The sequence below is a fragment of the Panthera pardus genome, unplaced genomic scaffold (assembly GCF_024362965.1).
Source record: "Panthera pardus isolate Hobbes unplaced genomic scaffold, ASM2436296v1 HiC_scaffold_5, whole genome shotgun sequence".
Classification (NCBI taxonomy): Eukaryota; Metazoa; Chordata; class Mammalia; order Carnivora; family Felidae; genus Panthera; species Panthera pardus.
Genome location: NW_026526980.1, coordinates 19,307,222 through 19,328,573, shown reverse-complemented (window position 1 = coordinate 19,328,573; position 21,352 = coordinate 19,307,222). Strand labels below are relative to the sequence as shown.

The following is a 21,352-nucleotide window of genomic DNA, read 5'->3' as shown; positions in this document are numbered from 1 at the left end:
TGGGGCACAATCTGGTCCCCCAGACATACCCAAAAGCCACAGTATAAATAGGAGATTAACAAATGCCCCCAGGCCAGGGATATTGTCCATCACTCTAGAACAGGAAGTAGATGTGTCCTGAGCTGGAAACATCTATATGAGTACTTTTTCATTTGGACTTCCATTGATTGGGAAGAAAGTTGGAACAGTGGCTATAGTCAGGGAAGTAGACTAGGGGAGGCAATGAACTCCAGCAAGAAGAGGAGACCTATCTGCTCAGAAAGCCCATAGCTTCATACAGAAAATGAGGTAGAAACAAAAAGGCAGCCCCTGGACCTCCTCAAAATTACAGGAAAAGGAAGGTCTCAGGGAGAGCCCTGGCATTCTTTCCACCCAAGATGGGGGCAACCAGGACCACTGGATTGAAAGAATCCACAAAATGATACCCATAGAGTCCCACCCAGATCTGGAAGGGAGGTCATAGGACCTAGGCAGGAAAGACCCAGGCAACAGGGACTTGAGGCCTGGTTCCTAGGAAATATTCCCAAATAAACAAGCCCTGTCTGCTAGACAAGATGTGTCTCCTTTAGCGAAGAAGCAAGGCAGGAAAGAGTCCATTGGGAAAGAAGTGTTGCAGCCTCTGGCAGGAAGTCCTGCCTCGTCTATCCAGGGTATTTGGCCTTGAGCAGAGCTAAGTCCCTCACAGCTCGGTCTGTCCAGTGGCCATATTCCCGGGTCACTACATAGCCTCGACATTTCCTCTCAAAGGCTGAAGCCCCAAAGGCAACAACACCGAGAGTGTCCTCTTCCGGGGGGATGGGCAGGCCCAGAGCAGTCATGATTGCAGCCATGTTGCCCAACAGGCCTTGGGCCCTGAGTCTTGCGGCGCCGAGCTGAGCCAGCAGGATAGGACTGCCAGGGTTCAGGTCTCTCTGGTCATCCCCTACGAGCTGGAGGTGCTGGGTCAAGGCCAGGAAGGCCCCCTGGGCATGGCCCAGCCGCTCCCCATCATCCAGGGCATGCCAGGTCTTGAAGGAGACAGCGGCAGGAGGCAGGCTGCTGAGCTGAAGCTCAGGGGCTGAGAAACCAGGGTCGCTAAAGGGGCTGCCCTGGTACTGGAGCTGCATGAGAAACAGAGACAGATAGGAATGCGGGGACGGAAGTGGTGCTGACTTCACATCTGCCTTCCATAAGACTGACATCTTCCCAGGGGGAGGAGTTAGTGGGATGTCCTAGCACAGAGCCTGGGCTCTGTTAGGTTCCAGGTTCATGTATAAATTGTACAACTTTGATTCACAGCTTCAGTAATTCCCATGCGTGAAAATGATAAGAAGTAGTACATATAAAGCACTTAGCACAGCACTTGGCATACAATAAGGGCATGATAGGCCACTATATTACATTAATATCATAACATCATGACACTATGATTGTGTTATTTATTATACTATTTTCAGTCTAAATATATTATTGACCACGTATAGTCTACATGTATCTTTTTTTTTTTAATTTTTTTTTAACGTTTATTTATTTTTGAGAGAGAGAGAGACAAAGCATGAATGGGGGAGGGGCAGAGGGAGAGGGAGACAGAATCGGAAGCAGGCTCCAGGCTCTGAGCCATCGGCCCAGAGCCCGACGCGGGGCTCGAACTCACGGACCGCTAGAGCCGAAGTCAGACGCTCAACCGACTGAGCCACCCAGGCGCCCCTATATGTATCTTTTTTATTTATAGCATTTAGTTGTTTATGCTTATTAGTTTTATTATAATCATTAATAAATAATTGTTAACATTAAATTTAGTTGAGTGCCTTCTCCATTAAAGTTCTTGCCTCCATAAACCTAGACCCACAAAATCTTAGTGCGCACTGACCCCAAATTGGTAGCCCACCTAGACCTCCATCACTATTTTAGGTGAAGAAACTGAGGCTCACGGTGCCCAAAGCCACCCAGGGAATGATGGCAGCTATGGCACGAGAAACTAGGTTTAGTAAACTTGACGTGGGCCTGGAATATAGCACAGGGGAGGAGTCACAAATTCTAGGGCCTCCAGGAGCCAGATGGATTGTATAACTGGAGGAAGAAGGCAGAACCAAGATGGGGTGAGGAGGGGCCAGGAGGGTCCCTGTGCCTGTTTTAGACAGGCAGTCATGTTCAAAATTTGAACAAGTATTTCATGGGCCAAACAGAAAACATCTGCAGGGCAGATTCAGCTAGCGGGCCGCTGCTAGTTTGAACTTCTAGACAGTGTGGGGGTGGTGCGGGAGGATTGGCACTGCCAGTGATTAGCTGTGTGACCTTAGGCAAATTATTCACCCTCTCTAAAACTCAGTTTCCTTATCTGTAAAGTGGATTATGATTCTATCTCTCAGAAGTGTTTGAAGAGTCAGCAAGATAATGGGCAGAGTGCCCAGCCCGGGCACATGGCTCAAGTAAGCACATAGCGCCAGGTGATTGTAGAAATAATTATGACCCTGTAAAGTCTTTCTCTGTATGTGCTGTCTTTGACTCTTGTAACAGTCCTGAAAGGTCAGCAAAAGCAGGATCACAAATTCCATTTTGCAGATGAGGAAAAGAGAGAGAGAGAGAGAAGGAATGACAGCCCAAGGTCACCAGCTATCAGTGACAGCGTTTGAGTGAGTCTCTAGTTGACAGAGCCCCTGTGCCCTCAGACTCATGGGGGAGCCTTCTCCTGGCCTTGCTCTGCTTCTCCTACTTAGAGTTGAGCAAGGAGGGCACTTTCCCTCTCCCCTCATCCCCTGCTTGTGCCCAGTGTCACTCACGTAAGTCTGCAGCAGTGTTGATGTATTCTTCTGCATGTAGAGGGCCAGGCTGTAGGCTTGACTGATGGGCTCAGCTGGCGAGATGGGAGCCCCCAGACTGAGGGGTAGCAGCAGTAGGGTCAACAGGCAGAGGGGGGCTGTCAGAGAAAATCGGAGGTCAGATCAAATTCCTGAGCCTGCCTGCTGGTTCATTCATTTTTTAAAAATGTTTATTTATTTATTTATTTTGAGAGAGAGAGCAGAGGAGGGGCAGAGAGAGAGAGAGGGAGTGAGAACCCAAGCAGGCTCCACCCTGTCAGTGCAGAGCCTGATGTGGGGCTTGAACTCACAAACCGTGAGATCATGACCTGAGCTGAAACCAGGAGTCAGACACTTAACCAACTGAGGCACCCTGGCGCCCCAGTTCATTCACTCTTTGTAACAACTCTTCAAGTGGCCACAGACTTTGTGGCCTGCAACAATCTTGTGTATCCAAGTCAGGACAGAATCACCCTGTAAGTAGATTATTTCCAGCCCAGAACATTCCCCTGAACTTCAGACCTGTGTATTCAACTTCCTGCTTGACATTTTCCCTTGGATATTAATAAGATTCTCAACTCAAAATGTCTAATACTCAACTCTCGATTCCCCTTCTACCCTCCTCCCCCAGTCTTCCCCCTCTCAGGCAAAGCTGCTTCCGTTCTTCCAGTTGCTCAGGTCAGAATGTGGGGTCCTCTCTTTGATGCGTCATTCTCTCTTGCTCTCCACATTCACCCCCACAGTAAATCCTATCGGCTCTGTCCTTAAAAGGTAGCCAGTGCAGGTCTGTGTTTCTTGATCTGAGTGCTCATGACAAGGATATGATCACTTTGTGAAAATTCATTGAGCTGTACGCTTAATGAGTTGTACACTTTTATATTTGTTATTTTCAATAAAAAGTTTTAAAACTTGAAAAGATGGATCCAGCATCTACCTACTTCGCCCCTCCTATTGCTACCACCTGAGTCCCGGCCACCAGCACTTCTCACCTGGACTGTTACCGCAGCCTCACCCCTGGTCTCTGCTTTCACCCTTGCTGCCCCCCCCCCTTCCAACTCCTCAGTCCAGCTAAATCCCTCCTCTGCCTGAACACTCCCTCTGCTCCCACCTCACACTGTGAAAGTGTGTAAGCCAAAGCCCCCAGTGGTCTACAAGGGCTAGCCCCTCTGTATTGGCCTCCTATCTTCTCTAAGCATTCATCCTCAGGCCTTTGCCCTTGCTGGGCCCTGCAGGACCACCCCCAAACCTTTCCAAGGCTGGCTCCTTCTTGTTCTTCAGGCCTCAATTCAGATGAGCTGTCCTGACTGCATATCAAAAGCCCCTTCCCTCTCCCCGATTTATAGTCTTCAGAGATTTGCTATTTCTCTTTATTTATTTGTCTACTTGTTTGTTACTGTCTCTGCCCCTAGAATGTTGGCTCCAGGAAAGGAGAAACTCCCCCTGGTTCATTCGCTGCTGGTTCCCCAGCATCTAGCACAGAGCTTAATAAATATTTGTTGAATGAATGCTGCCATGAACATCCTTATCCCAGGCTCTTTGGGCACTTTTTCAAAGAGGGAATGTCTGGATTGGAGGATGTGCTCACTTTAAATTTGAGTAAATGCCGCCAATTGTCCCCTTAAAGGGCAGGCCCAGTTGTTCCCAGTGTGAGGCTGAGAGAGGAGGAGAATTACCTAAGGTCACCAGCAGGAAGCAATGGAGAGGAGAGGCAAATCAGGATGGCCTCCTTTGTTCCCCTTTCTACATTCCCGAGTTCCCTAAATTCAGAACTTAAGGGAAGACTGATAGTGAAGGCCCATTCATTCATGCATTCATTCAACAAGCTTGGATCTTAGCACTCACCTTCAATCACACAGGCATTATAATTTCCTTACTTAGGACATTATTGTCTGTCTGCAGAATGAAATCTCCATGAGATCATAGATTTTTGTCTGTTTGTTCACTGCTGTATCCCCAAGTGCTAAGAAAACTACCTAGCACATAATAGGCGCTCAATAAATATTTCTTGAATGAATGAATGATCGATGAATGAAGCCTTCTGCATGTAAGGATCTGGCAGTTCCTAGCATGCAGACTGCCAGGTGCATGAGTCATATGGGCCGAGGGCCAGTGAGTACCCCTTCCCTCCTGGTCTCTAGGCCCTGGCACTCTGTCCCCCTCACTCACCTAGCAGATAGCTCATGCTCCCTCCTTGGTTCCTTCCTCTCTCCAGTCTCTGGGTTCTTCTGGGGCACCTATCCTCCTGCCCCTCAGGTGGCTTTATACCTGGGCTGAGCCCTGAGACCGCCCGAGAGGGAGGGAAGGAGTCACACCCTGGGGTGGGTGTGTGTTGGGGGCGCAGGTGCAGAAGCCCCAGAAGCAAGGGACAGCAGGGAAGGGGACACTAAGGTGACACCCTAGTCCCCTACAACCCCCAAACTCGACCTTAAACCCTGGTTGCTGGGAGGGAGGGGTCAAAGGCGGGGAGGGGATTATGGGGGACAAAGGGGCCGCCCTGCTCCCTGCTGCTCCTCACGTCCTGGGATCCAGTTTCTCGTGAGGAGGCGGCCTCCTGCCCCGCCTCATGGGGACCGGCGCTGCCCGCTCTGGCTCCCTCTCCCCAGGAGTTTGGAAAAGGGATGGGAGTGGTGGCATATGAGCAGCATGGCCAACACCCAGGTACACCCTTAGACAGAGGAACATGTGCACGTCTACACACAGGCTGGCACACGGGTGCACACCGGACGTGTGAGCACACTTGGATACATTCATTCATTTAAGTACGTGTTCACACCGACTGTGCTGCTCCCTCCCTGTTCCAGGTGCTAGGATAGGACCGGAACAAGTCCAACAAAACCCCTGCCCTCAGAGAGCTGACACTCTAGTGGACATGGCTACACGTATACTGAATCACACACACCCTGCCAGGCCTACACATTACACAGGGAGAATCAGACACACAAGTGCGGACGTGTCCTCACGAATGCATGCAGACAGGTGAACACATAGCCACACCCAGGGGCCCCACCAGAGGCACATGCGTGGAGCAGACATGTACATATATGGGGTGTACACACACCATGGTCACGTGTGTGCACACAGACACACATGCGGCTGGAGGTCAGGAGTCCTGAGATCTAGCCACGTTTTAGTCTCCGCTGTCCTGGAAGATCTTGGGCCAGTGGCCCTCTTCTGCCCAGACACAGCGCATACCAGACACATAGACATATACGTAAGGCCTTTTCCAGCTAGGGAAGGCTTGTGGCAGAGAGGAGTATGGGCAGACAGGTGCTGGGTTCTGGTTCTTCTTCAGAGCTTTCCCAGTCTCTCCATAAGGAAGCACTGTTCAGTTCTAAGCACCTGCCCACCCTCTGGGTCAGAGTGTTCAGGCAGGCCCCTACCCTGCTTCTATCCTGTTGGGGGATGGAATATTGCTCTACCTTCTTTCCTCTTGTGGAGGAAGAAGGCCCATACCCTTCTTACAAAGGCAGGAGATACATCTGTTCACTCATTCACCCATGTATACATTCAATCAGCAGATATCCATGGAGCCTCTACTGTGTGCTGGCACCAGGGCGAATCGTAAGATGGGCCGCACCCCCACCTCACAGGGTGCACAGCCCAGAGTTCACAACAACAAACATGTGAACTGATAAAAAACAAAATTTCCTGAAGCAACAAAGTGCTAAGAAGAAGCCAAAATAGGTTGATGTGATTAGCTTGGGGAGTGGGGGGGTGGGGGGGGTGGGGTTGAGGAGATTTAGATAAGGAGCCTGAGGCCCAGAGAGGGACAGCTACTTACCTGGAGTCACACAGCAAGGCCAGAACAGATCCTAGACTCCTGCCCCCCAACGGGGGACAAGATCTGGGTTGTCCCCTCGGAACTGTGAACTGAAAGAAGGAGGAAGTTGAAGGAAAGATGGGCCTTGGGGTGGGGGATCCTAAATTGGGTCTCCGAGGCCAGGACCTGCCAGGGCTGCCAGAAGGGGCCTGTGCTAGGCAGACAGTGATGTCAGGGGATTAGCCTAGGCCCTTTGAGTGGGTGCACTGAGGCGTAGGCCAGGCCAGGTAATGAAGGGGGAGGTGGCAGAGGAGGAGGGGAGGAGGGGAGGAGGGGAAGAGGGAGGCAGATACTCGATCTGGTGCTATTCACAGGTGGACAGTGGACGTGGGGCTGGGCCTCACTCGAGAAGGCAGGCTCACCCTCACCCGACCTTATCACGTCCTGCTTCTCTTGGGGATTTCTCTCTCTGGACCCCTAGTTTCCCTTCGCAGCTGGAGGAACTGGCCCCCAGCCCAGGCCTGGCTTTGTCCCAAGGCGTCTGTCTTGGCAAAGGTCATCAGCTCTGCCACCCTGTCCGGCCCCACCTCACAGGCCATCTGTCTCCATCTCTGTTTTGGTCTCACCAAAAGCTGCTGCCCGGGGATTCCCCCCAACTTAGGAGCCAGCAGACGTGGGTGCAAGTCCTGCCTTTGTCCCTTGCTAGTTGGGGCCAAACCCCCAACCTCTCTGAGCCTCAGTTTGTTTCCTCATCTGCAAACCGGGTAATAATTCCCACCACCCGGGCTCTCACTGACCCCACCCACCAAGTGCCTTGACTCCTGCTCCTCCCAGGCCTCTAACGGTTACCCCAATGGCACATAAAGCCTCCAACCAATGGCAAAAGACTTGATGCTGCACAACCCCATGTTTGGAGGCCAGTCCCCACAGGCCATACATATGCTCCCAAGAGATCTGTCCTGTCCTTTTCCCAGGACACTGAAGCATGACCCTAGTGTCACCCAGCAGGTCACGTAATGAGACCTATTCAGAACAAATAAATGTGAACTTCAAACCAGATCCTCACCCTGACCCCAGTATTAAGCCCAACCCCATTTGTACCCCTACCTCTTCAGGCAAAGAGAACAGTAAGTACAAAGGCCCTCATGTGGGAGCAGGCATGACCGTTTTCAGGAACAATCAAGGCCAGCAGAGAGAGCAAAGAGACTGGTGGTTGGTGAGGTATGACAGGTTGGGGAGGAGCAAGAGTCACCTTGCCCTCTCCTGCCATCTCCACATCTCCCTTGACTCCTCAGTGCCCTCAGGACACAGTCCAAACTCTGCAGCCTGCCCTTTGAGGCCTGCAATCCCCTAGTCCCTGCGCAGCCTTGCAACTCACTTCTTGCTTTTTCCTACCTTCTCCCTCAGCTCTGCAACCTACTTGCAGGCCTGCTCAACACCAGGCCTTCCTCATGTAATTCTCCCTAGAGAGCTCTCCTGCTCCCTCTTCACCAATACAATCTCATATTTTAAACTTTGACTTGGGTTTTACCTCCTTTGGGAAGCTTTCCCTGTCTCCTCTGCTCCCTCTGGGTTTCCACAGGCCCCGAGTTTCCCCTGTCCATTTACTGATCACCATATGTTGTGATTCTCGGTCTCCCAGTGTCTCTCCCCAATGTAACAGGACGCAGGGAATTGTCATCTCTGCAGCCCCAGCACCAGGCCATGTACAAAGGAGACACTTCAGTGAGTGTCAGGTGAAGGAAGACAAACATAATGGTTCCAGTTCCAAGGAGGCTGGTCTACTGAGAGGAGCACCTGATCTCTCAGAGCCCCCACGTCAGTGCCTCATCCTAATGGAGTGGCAGGATGGAGGGGTGTTGAGGGCTCTTGGAAGAGAGGCCCCCAGTGCAGGGATCATCAGGGTGAAGAGCACAGCCCATTCCATTCAAACCCCATGGCCCTCTGCTGCACTGTTCCAGAGCCCCAGCTGGTAGCCATTGAGGCTGGGCACCTGTCCTCCCGGAGCACACAGCCCGGCAGCTCAGCCTCATCGCCTCCAACATTTCTCCAGTGCTTCCTAGGGGTCTGGTGTTGTTTGAAGCCCTTGTATACACTACCTCATGCTTCCTTTATAGAACTGTCTTCCTCTTTCACAAATGAGGAGATTGAGGCACCGCCAGGTTAAGTGATCACCGCAGGGTCACATGGCTAGCAGGGAGCAGTGCTAGTATTTGAACCCAGGCTCCAGAGCCAGGGCTCTTTATTGTTATCATCACCTATAATCTCTGGGGCTTGACACTTTCCAGTTCATGAGCCCTTCCCACAGCCCCTGTTGCCCTGGGTTCCCTTCAGGGTTATCTGACAAGGGCTGGCATCCCCATTTTGCAGATGAGATCCAGGAAGGAATGTCACGAGAAGGTGAGAAAGAAAAGAATCCCCCCCCTTTTTTTTTTACCAGTCACTCTATACCTAGACATTATCTCACTTAATCCTGTAACAACCCTGGGAAATAGGTTTTATGGTTACTAATGAGGTTTAGAGAGGTTCAGTGACTTGCCAGGATCAGACAGAGAATGAACTGTAGAGACCTTGAACTCAGGTCAAGGTCTGACCCTGAACTCAGGTCAAGGACTGGCTCCAGTGTCTGGGCTACTCCCTGCCATCCCCAGATGAATCTCCTTTGCTGTCTGCACCATATCTGCACCACCAACCGTCCCCAGGCTGGTGGGACACCATGATGGCCAAGTGAGAGACACAGATCCATCAGTGACCTAACTGTATGTCCTAACCCAGTCCCACCCCAGTCGTTGGCAACATCTGCAATCCAGCCAAACTTTGCCTTTGCTTCCTGGACAGCCCTATGCTTGAGGAGGAGGGCCAGAGGAAGAGGTGTAACATGCGGTGTCTTAGTAGAGTCTGACTGGGGATTAGGATTAGGGTGTTGATTTAAAAACTGGGAGAAAGTGGAGAGCCAAAAGGGCTGTCCTCTGTTCAGCAGTTGCATATTGAATCCTCTCTGTGTGAACTGAATTTCCCAAAGTGACACATAAACAGGGTCTGGTCAAAGGAGCAGACTCTCCCAAATAAGAAAAACTTCCCCAAACTCTATTATATTAAACACTATGTGACAGAGATGTGGAACTGGACAAGTAGGTCAATGGAACAGAATAGAAAGACCAGGAATAGACCCATGTATACCTAGGCTATGATAAAAGGGGCATTTAAAATAGGGGAGGGGAGGGGCGCCTGGGTGGCGCAGTCGGTTAAGCGTCCGACTTCAGCCAGGTCACGATCTCGCGGTCCGTGAGTTCGAGCCCCGCGTCAGGCTCTGGGCTGATGGCTCGGAGCCTGGAGCCTGTTTCCGACTCTGTGTCTCCCTCTCTCTCTGCCCCTCCCCCGTTCATGCTCTGTCTCTCTCTGTCCCAAAAATAAATTAAAAACGTTGGAAAAAAAAATTAAAAAAAAAATAAATAAAATAGGGGAGGGGGCATCTGGGTGACTCAGTTGGTTGAGGGTCCAACTTCAGCTCAGGTCATGATCTCACGATGCATGAGTTCGAGCTTGGCGTCAAGCTCACTGTTGTCAGCACAGAGCCCTCTTCGGATCCTCTGCCCTCTTCTCTCTCTGCTCGGCCCCCATTTGCATGCGCTCTCTCTCTCAAATAAATAACACATTAAAAACAAACAAACAAGTAAATAAACTAATTAATTAGCTAATTGAGGGAGGATAAGAATAAACTATTAAAAGGCATTAGGACAGCTGGAGGAATGCAAACGGGTACAGCCACTCTGGAAAACAGTGTGGAGGTTCCTCAAAAAATTAAAAATAGACCTACCCTATGACCCAGCAGTAGCACTGCTAGGAATTGACCCAAGGGATACAGGAGTACTGATGCATAGGGGCACTTGTACCCCAATGTTTATAGCAGCACTCTCAACAATAGCCAAATTGTGGAAAGAGCCTAAATGTCCATCAACTGATGAATGGATAAAGAAATTGTGGTTTATATACACAATGGAGTACTACATGGCAATGAGAAAGAACGAAATATGGCCCTTTGTAGCAATGTGGATGGAACTGGAAAGTGTGATGCTAAGTGAAATAATCCATACAGAGAAAGACAGATACCATATGTTTTCACTCTTATGTGGATCCTGAGAAACTTAACAGAAACCCATGGGAGAGGGGAAAGAAAAAAAAAAAAAAAAGAGGTTAGAGTGGGAGAGAGCCAAAGCATAAGAGACTCTTAAAAACTGAGAACAAACTGAGGGTTGATGGGGGGTGGGAGAGAGGGGAGGGTAGGTGATGGGCATTGAAGAGAGCATCTTTTAGGATGAGCACTGGGTGTTGTATGGAAACCAATTTGACAATAAATTTCATATATTAAAAAAAAAAGGACAGGTGGAAAATTATACGTGAACGTTTGGATGAGATCCTATAATGCATGCAGCTGGTGCATCCCTTTTACTAGCAGTGCACCTATCTCATGGCTGATGTGACTCCTGCTACTAGTGACTCACAGCTGCTTCCTTCTCCCCCTGATCCAGGGACCCATTTACAGCAAAGGAAGTGCTGTGGTGGACACACTGCCATTTGCCGTACCATCAAGAAGCCGTTGGCCTGTTAAGGTAACGGAACGGTCTCTGGAAGGTGCAGCTGAGATGCTGGCGTGGAGACCATATAGTATTATCTTTTAGAATGCAACATATGCCTTAAACCAATGGCTGTTTCATGGTGCTGTGCCCAAGAACATAGGTATATGAGTCTGGAAACCTAGGATTAGAAGCAGGAATGGTCCTGTTTACCATTAGTCCCAGTAACCTCCTTGGGGAATTTGTGCTTCCAGCCCCCTAACTTTAGGTCCTATGGGCCTAGAGATCCCAATTCCCAGAGTGCAGAGGGACATTTCTGCAAGGGGACATGGCAAGAGTCCCGGTGAATTTTGAGCGACACCTGCCGCCTGGTCACTTCTGTCTCCTTGTGCCAATAGACCAAGAGGCAAAGAAAGGACTTGCCAAAGGTCATCACCAGAAGGTAGGACAGCTGCTATGGAATAGGGGCAGGAGGACCATGTTTAGCACGCAGGCAATCGATCCATTGGGACATCTCCAGATACCTGTCCTGAGTTTTATTTGTAAATGGGCAAGTACAATAGCCATGGCCTGACAGGGCATGGTAACTAGGGACTCAACCCTTCTGGGATGATGGCCAAGGTCAACTTACCAGCAAGCTATTGAGACTAGCAGAAAGACTAGTTGAAGCCCAGGGTAGAAGGGAAGGGGAGAGCTAGAATAAGTGCGTGGCAGAGGAAGGAGATGATGACTATCAGGGGAGGAACTAATTCTCCTCTTCTAAGTTTACCCAGAAATTGTGACCAATCAGAATGCTAGAGAAGCTGTACCTGGATGGAGTGAACTTCAGGGGAAAAGCAAGTAGATCTGAGCAGTGCAAAGGTGAAGTGTCGTGCGTGCTGCTGCTGCCCCACCAGATCCCTTTATCAATAGTACACCCATCGCCCAGCTGCCCCCATCTCTGGAGAACTGCCCAGCACTCCTCCTCCTTAGCCAATGGCCGACTGGCACAGATGTGTGAAAGGCCTTACCTCCAGGTGGCACTAACCTGTTAGTACAATGTGGGCTCCAGAGCTTTCTCTAGCATCAAACCAAAGCTAGTCAACAGCAAAGACCACATTCTTGCTCAGTTTTCCTCACTGCCCTAATCCTTATGACCTAATTTTTCTTCTGAGAACGTTGCCTATGTCACTTGGTCAAGAATCCCCATCTCAGGCTGTTTCTGGGGACCCTACAGCATTTCCCCTTCTAACACCATTAAAAATAAATAAATGATAAAGACTTACATGTGAAAGAGATCTCTGAAATTATGAAGCAAAAATATAGAAGAATACTTTTAAGTCTTCGGTTTGAGCATTATTTGCAAGAGCCAAGACAAGGCAACAACCTAAGTATCCACGACAGATGAATGGAGAAAGAAAATATGGTTTGAGGGGAGCTGGGTGGCTCAGTTGGTTGAGCCTCCAACTCTTGATTTCAGCTCAGGTCCTGATCTCATGGTTCCCCTATGTCGGGCTCTGTGCTGACAGTCTGACAGTGCGGAGCCTGCTTGGGATTCTCTCTCTCTGCCCCTCCCCCCCACTCTCCTCTCTCAAAATAAATGTATAAACTTAAAAAAAGAAAGTGTGGTGTGTGTGTACAACGGAATACTATTTAGCCATAAACAGGAAGGAAATCCTGATATTTCAGGATGGACTTTAAAGGCATTATGCTAAGTGAAATAAGTCAGACCAAGAAAGATAAACACTGTATGATCGAACTTATTTGTGAAATCTCAAAAAACCAAACTCATAGAAAAAGAGATCAGATTTGTGTTGTGAGGTGGGGGTTGAGGGTGGAGAATTACGTGAAGATGGTCAAAAGGTATAAACTTCCAGTTATAAAATAAATAAGTACTGAAGATGTAATGTACAACATGATGACTATAGTTCACAGTGCTGTGTGATATATCTGAAAGTTGCTAAGAAAGTAAATTCTAAAAGTTCTCATCACGGTGGCGGGGGGAACATTTTTGTGTTACTGCATGAGGTGATGGATGTTAACTAAACTTATTGTGGTAATCATTTAAAAATATGTAGATATATGACATATATAAGTCAAGTCATTATGCTATACACTTTAAACGTGTACAGTGTTCTATGTCAATTACATATTAAAACTGGGAGGGAAAAATAAAAGAAAACCTTGGGCTAAGAGAAAGCTTTCTTTTTAAAAGTATTTTTTAGGTTTATTTATTTATTTTGAGAGAGAAAGAGAGCACAAATGGAGTAGGGACACACAGAGAGGGAGAGAGAATTCTAAGCAGGCTCCACACTATCAGACTGTAAGACTGTTAATTTCTTAAACCTTCAACATTTCATATGCAATTGAGCTGGTTTTCCCATAAATAGTTTTTTTTTTCAATTTTTTATTTTAGAGAGAGAGAGAGAGAGAGAGAGAGAGAGAATCCTAAGCAGGCTCCAGGCTCAGTGTGGAGCCTGATGTGGGGCTCAATCCCATGACCCTGAGATCATGACCTGAGCCAAAATCAAGAGTCGAACACTCAACTGACTGAGCCACCCAGGTGACTCTTTCCTGCAAATAGTTCAAGTTGCCTTAGCATGCAGAAGGGACTTTTGTATGGCAAACTGAAAAACCAAGTTGGTTCTCCTGTGCAACGATTTGAGTGTGTATGTGCTTATCAGTAACACTGAGTGTGTGAAAATATCCCAAGGCCCATTTCCCCCACCTAATCCCTTTCTCGTGAAATAGGGCAAATCCATGAATCAAGAGAGTAGGAAAGGAAACATCTAGGTACAGCATTTTACAGAGTAAATACTGTAAGGATCATATCCTACAGATGAGGAAACTCAGAGAGGTGAGGTCACACAATGCTCCACAGATAGTGTTAAAACCAAGCCTCTAAACCAACTCTATCTGATTCCAGACTTCAGTAGACAAATGAATCCCCTGGGATGCTCTTAGAAGTACATATTTTTGGTCCCCACTCAGAGATTCAGTAGGTTCCAAGGAGCCCAGGCATCTGCATTTTTAGTATGGGAGCTATTGCCACCCCATCTCCTGGGGGATTCTGGGTCCCACTTTGAGGGATACTGAATATTACATACAACTCTGTCTTCCAAACAGGACCAGGGCTGGCAAGGAAAAAACCACAAGAGGTAGGTGAACTGTTGTAGATTAAAGAGATTCAGGAGACATAACAACAGGATTAGTTATCTTTTGCCATGTAACAAGTTTCCCCGGAACCTTGTAGTTTAAAATAACATTCATTATTTCCATTTCCATTTCTGTGGGCCAGAGGCTGAGACTCTCAGCAGCCTGCAAACATTGTCAGGGTGCAGTCATCTCAAGGGGCACGGGTATCTGCTTCCAAGTCCACTTATGCGGTGTTGGCAGGATTCAGTTCCTCAAGGGTTGTTGGTCTGAAGGCTTCAGTCCTTCCCCCGCTTGTAGCGGGAGGTTGTTCTCAGTTCTTGCCATGTGGACCTCTCCTTGCGGCAGTTCACAACAAGACATCTTGTTTTATCAGAGAAGCAGAGAAGAGTGCCAAGATGGAAATCACAGTCTTTTGTAGCCTTATCTTGAAAGTATGGTCCCATCACTTTTGCTGATTCTATTCATTGCACAGGCAAGTCACTAGGTCCAGCCTTTGTTAAGGGGAGGGGAAGACCAGAAGGCAAGGATCATTTGCAGCCATGTCAGAAACTCCCTATTTCAACAACCAAATGTATGAAGTTGGTTTGGGTTCTGATTTCACTAAGCCAACTGTACAGACACATTTATGAGATAATCCAGGAAATCTGAACATGGACTATGTATTAGATGATATTAATTAAGGAATTACCATTATTTATTTAGAAGTGACAAATGTCTGCGGTCATGCTAAAAAAAATTCCTTAGGTCTTAGAGACATACCCTGAAGAATATCATAAATTAAATGTTATGATGTCTGGGATTTGCTTTAAAATAATACAACAGGGGTTGGAGGAGGGGAGGAGTGGGGTTATAGTTGAAACTGGATTAGTTATATGTGGATAATGGTTACACGGATATGGGGGGGTTATTACACTGCTCCTACTCTTACATGTGTTTGAAATTTTCCACAATAGAGAGTTAAAAATCAAACTGAATTGAAGCTAAAAATGGTACACCGCAAGTTGAAAAAACATACAAAGCCTAAAGCTGTTGCATACTGAGTGTATTTTAATTGGTGGAAAAGACAACAAGAGTAACATTTCAGATGGGGAAAGATGACCATAAATATGAAAAAGAGGGGGGGAAAAAGGAAGGAAGGAGTGGGGGGAGGGTGGAGGAGGAATGATAGAATTAAGCTTGGCAGCCGGCTGGCTACAGGAGGTGGCTGATCCCTGATCTCTGCTTAACCAAAGCAACAGGGATTCAGGTCATTCTAGTGGAACTGAGAGCTTGGGGCAGCAGCAAATCCAAGCCCTCAGGGCTTTTAGTATCTGTGAAGGACTAGCTTGAGTTTAGAGTTTGCCTTGGGCCTAGAGGGATGGGGAAGCTGGGCCCATTTCAGCAAGGGCATAGAAGCAGGAGGCCCAGTATCAGCTGGTGGGGATGTATTATATTGGGGTTCAAAGTTCTCCACAGTTCATTACAAGGATGCAGTACTGTGCAGGAGGCCACAGTCTTGTCTTACAGATCCTAGAGGGTGGGGAGAATAAATCCCAAACCCTCATCTCTAGACATTCTGGATTAGGCCAGGAAATTTGCATCAAAGCTGCCTAGCATGGGGCTTGGCATACAAGAAGTATTTACTACCCATTTATTCAATCTAGTGGCAGTGGTAGTGATCCTCAACCAATGAGATGTGTACTTCAGAATTTTCTAGAAAATGTCATTTGATTCTTTACAATTGTGGTTCTTTACAAAGGTAATGTAGTCATTTGGGGACAGATAACTCATTTGGTTCAACACGCAAAAGGGCCGAAAAGGCATCTGTTCAGTGCAAAGGTTTTCTCCTACCTGTGCTCCCCAGCCACCCAATTCCCCTCCCTGGAGGCAACCAAGGCTACTTGTTTCTTCTGAATATTTTCAAGGACATTTTATGAATCTGTAATCAAATTTGTATGTTTGGATTTTGCCTTTGTAAAACAAACAGTAACAAACCACACACGTTATTCTGCTCCTTGCTTTTTTCACTCAATATTTCTCAACTATTTGCAGTGACATGGATAGAGCTGGAGAGTATAATGCTAAAGGAAATAAGTCAGAGAAAGACAAATACTATATTATTTCACTAATATGTGGAATTTGAGAAACAAGACAAAGGGGAAAAAATAAGAGAGAGAGAGAGAGAGAGAGAGAGAGAGAGAGAGGCAAACCAAGAAACAGACTCTTAACTATAGAGAACAAACTGATGGTTACCAGAGGGGAGGTGCAGGAGGGAATGGGTGAAATAGGTGATGGAGATTAAGGAGGGCACCTGTCCTGATGAGCATTGGGTGATGTATGGAAGTGTTGAATCACTATATTGTATATCGGAAACTTACATAACACTGTATATTAACTGACTGGAATTAAAAAACTTAAAAAACAATGTTGCTCAAAAATCATCTCATACTAGTTCTTTGTTTTAAACCACAATTTTATCTGTTTGTTCTACTTTTACAAGAAAGTGGAAGAAACTGAAATATGTCTGAAAAGGTTCCAAGTAATATTCTGAGTTCATTGCATAATTTAAACCCCTAACTTCTATATCCATTCTAAGCTAGAAGACTTGTCACAATTGTGTTCTTCTTCCCCCCCTTATTATAGTATAGTGGTTTGTTGTTGTTTATTGTGGTCAAATACATATATAGGTATATATTTATTTATTATATATATATTTATTATACATATATGTATAATACATATATACATAAATACATATATGTACTTATATGTGTATTTATTATATATGTATATATATAATACAATTTATCATTTTAAAAACTTTATTTATTTTGGGAGAGAGACATAGGAGGGGCAGAGAGAGACAGAGAGAGAGAGAGAGGGAGAAAATCCCAAGCAGGCTCCACACTGTCAGTGCAGAGTCCAATGTGGGGCTTGAACTCGTGAACCATGAGATCATGACCTAAGCTAGAACCAAAAGTCAGCCACTTAACCGACTGAGACACCCAAATGCTCCACCATTTTATTCATTTTTAAGTGTACAGTTCAGTGGCATTAATTATATCCACATTCTTGTGGACCATCACCACCATCTATCTCCAGAACTTTTTAATATTCCGACTGAAACTCTGTACCCACTACCTTTCCATTCCATTTCCCCCAGGCCCTGGGTAACCACCATTCCACTTTGTCTCTATGAATTTGATCACTCCAGGTACCTCATATCAGTGGAATGATACTGTATTTGTTCTTTTTTTCTGGATTGTTTCACTTAGCATCCTGTTTTCAAGGTTCATCCATGTTTTAGTGTGTCAGAATTTTATTCCTTTTTAAGGTTGAAAAGTATCTCATTGTATATATATATATATATATATATATATACACACACACACACACACATATATAATTGTGTATATATATACACACACACATATGTATATGTATACGTATATGTATACGTATATGTATATGTATATGTATATGTATATGTATATGTATATGTATATGTATTTGTATATGTATTGCTGCAGGAACCCACTTAGTGCATAGATCCTGGCTCCTGAACGGAAGTGGACATCTGCAAAAAGAAATGTCATATATCTACATGATAAATTTCAAGAGGTTCAGGGAGAAATTTCTACTGGTAGTCCATGCTACGTGGTAGTCCATGCTACCAGTAGAAACTCAGCTTACTATGGACATCAGATTCTCTGGCAACACTAGCAAGAGCTCTACTGAAGGTTTCTGTGGCCACGTGAAGCCACACCCATTGCCGAGCATTTCACTTCTGGGATCTTCATTAATCAGATCCAGGCAGCCTTGGGGGAGCCTTGCTTTTTGTGATGATTGATCCCAGGGCTGACTATCATCCTCTCACAGAGGCATTTTCTGTTCACTTGTCCATTATAGTTCAGTGTATATCAGACTCCTTCCTACTTCATATGGACGATGCCAAACCATAAGACAATAAGAGTTTACTCAGCAGGTATCTCGTGCTGGGTGCTTGCCCAGAAAATCCCCTATATGGTGACACTAACTTTCCCTAGGACCCTTAAGAAGCTGTATTTGTCATTAAGGTTTCTCACAAGTATGCCAGTTCTTCTCCTAGGCATGTGAAGAGATCTCTTTTCTGCCCCCTTTGAAGTTAGGCAAAGTTATGGACTGGTCAATACAACGTGAGCAGAACTGTCACATGGAGTCACAGACACATAGCAAGATGGAGCTTGTTTCCTGAGTGACGAGAATGAGCAGACCCCACTAGACATGCAGAATGAGCAAGAAACAGACCATTTTTGTTATAAGCCACCAAACTTGGGTGTTATTTGTTACTACAACATAACCTAGCCTATCCTGGCCGATACAGAAGCTATGAATGTCTACAGAGATCCAGAAGAGATCCAGAAGGAAGACCAGCCACTGCTAAAAAGGAACTTCAGGATAAATGGGCTGCTCCAGCTCCTGAATTCAGTGCGCTCATTCCAAGGTTGCAGATAGTTCTGAAGGCAGACAGGTGCCCTCCATTCCTTTTTAGCAGTTCCTCACTAGAGACTGAGTGGTTCGACCTGTTTCCAAAACCGGTCTGTAGTCCTATAGCCTAGGACCTCGGAATGAAAAACACCACCACTGAGTGGTCTTAAGTCATCCTTGCAAAGTGTCTTACACAAAATGCATAAATAAGGTTGACAGAAAACAGCCATCATTTTTGTACAAATGAAAAGGGGCTCATGAGTGCCGTATTCCTTGACTTTACTGATTTTTGAGGTCTGTCATCTTTTTTTTTAATTCTTTTAAAACATTTATTCATTTTTGAGAGTGAGAGAGATAGAGTATGAGTGGGGGAGAGGCAGAGAGAGAGGGAGACGCAGACTCAGAAGCAGGCTCCAGACTCTGAGCTGTCAGTACAGAGCCCGATGCAGGGCTCGAACCCCCGGACCGCGAGATCATGACCTGAGTGACGCTTAACCGACTAAGCCACCCAGGCACCCCTTGAGGTCTGTCATCTTTATATTTTAATGTCCACATGGTCGACATTTAATGTCAACATTGTAGTCTTTTCAACTCCTGTAAATGTTAACAATATCTGCTCATGGTAAAAATGTCAAACTGCAGAGTAGGGTGTAAAGTGAAAAGTAAAAGTCCTCCTATATCTTATATATGCAATCTCACTCTGCCACCCCCCACCCCCACCCACCCAGCTGGGGGCACAGGCACAGAGCCTGGCACTGGGGTGTTATACATATAGTGTAAGAAATGGTCTTGACCCTCAATAGGCTCTTTCTGGTTGTCTCAGTTAATGGAATGGGGCCAAGAATGCTTACATTCGAACTGAAGCAAGCTGGGAGGGGACTGTGTTGCACTGGTGAGTACATGTCTTATCCAAAGCGACAGCCTTTTGCTCAGGTCCAGTTGTTTCTTGTTCAAGGAACAGAGACTCAGTGTTACTAGATTTCAGGATTTCAAGTGAAAATGGAAATCCATTTTTGCAGGAGATACTTGTTGCTATGCCAAACTAAGCACACATGTTTGGCTGGATTTGATCAGTTTGCAGATGTTGCAGTAGTCCTCAGGATGGGCTCTGGAGTCTGGGTTTGAATCCTGGTTCTACAACTCATCTATCTGGGCCCTAGTTTCCTCATCTATAAAAGGGGATTCTACCTCATTGGATTCTTCTGAGAATCAAGTAAGATGCTGAAAGCACTTAATAACATGTGAGGTGGACACCTCATAAAGCTTACAATGTAGGGAAAGAGTCAATAAATGAACTTCATGTGGGAATTGCAGGAAGACTTCATTGGGACAGTGGCATTTAAACAGAAACCTGAAGAATGAATAGTTAATTGGGTAGAAAAGTGGGAAAGAAGGGGAAGGAAATAACAGGCAGTGGGAAAAACCCGTGAGAAAGCCCTGAACAATCATGTAAGCCAACGCCAAAGCAGTGAGGACATAGAGGAAACAGCCGTCTGGAGGCCAAGGATTTCCTGACAAAGTGGTAACTGGAAGGAGCTTCAGTTCAGCCTGAGGGGGTCCCTGCAAACTTAAGACTTCATACTACTCTGGCCACTGTTAACTTCCCGGACAGAAAAACCACACACACCAGGTCTTCTGCAGAGCCGCCTAACCCTCTTCTCTCAAACGGAGAAGAAGGCAGGCGGGGGTAGGGTTTGGCCTTGGGGTCAGAAGTGAGTAGTTTTCCAGCAGAGAAGGGAGATCAAGAGGGCAGGTAAGAAGGCACAAAGGTGGGAAGCAACCCTATTTGCTCTGGCGGCTGAGATGTTTAGAGGGATGCCTCCAAGGCTGGCTGGGCGGGATGCAGAACCTAGTTTCAGGCTGAGCAATCTCGCCTGCTGCAGGACCTCAGTCAAATGGAGAATGGGCGCCCCCTGGGAGCAGTGTTCGGTAGTGGACGCTGGAGAACCAAGATGAAGTGGGCGGGGAGAGGAGGGGGTGCGGCTCAAGATAGGGGGAGACTGCCTGCCACAGTTTTCTTCTCACAGGAACTGACCCCTTTCGGCATGATGGATTCCTGGGATCCCAGAAAAGCTGGGCAGGAAGGGACCTCGAAAAGGGAACTACCAACACATGCCCCGTGTCAGGCCCTGAGCTGGGCACTTGCGTGAACATTGTCCTAGTATACCTAACTCTACTTGGAGATAGGTCTCCTTATCCCCATTTTTCAGATAAGAAAACCGAGGTTTGGTGATTTCCCAAGGAAGGGCGGAGATTTTGTATGACTCCAGAGCCTTTTCCCTGGAGTCCTCAAGACTTGGAAGATACCTATACCAGGAGGTTTGGGGGAACAAGCATCGGGTGTGAGGCACCCAAGCTCTCCAAGAGACAACAGCACGATGGTACTTTCGGCGAGAACCACGCCTCCCTTGTCGCGACAATACTGATTACTGTTGCTTTCCTTTACGAGCCTTACCATCAAATATGAAGTCCTTGCCATACGCGAGGATAGACATTATATATTACTTAGATCGCCCGACGTGTTTCTCCCTCACCTACATTGATCCCCACTGGTGACATAAATTCTCCCCCTCCACTAGCAAGACAAGGCGTGGGACTACATTTCCCGGCAGGTCGTTCAGAAAGAGGTGGTGGGGAAAGGAAGACAGAGACTCTCGCTT

At 46.8% G+C, this 21,352-nt stretch overlaps 1 protein-coding gene across 1 annotated transcript; it reads right to left on the bottom strand.

Moving 5' to 3' along the window:
• Positions 1 to 187: 187 nt before the first annotated feature.
• LOC109258967 (cardiotrophin-2) lies at positions 188 to 2,921 on the bottom strand (the record flags this gene model as incomplete). Its single annotated transcript, XM_019436181.2, has 2 exons — positions 188 to 1,100; positions 2,760 to 2,921. Coding segments are annotated over 2 exons (621 nt in total), but the record flags the coding sequence as incomplete, so codon positions are not given.
• Between the last annotated feature and the right edge of the window lie 18,431 nt (positions 2,922 to 21,352).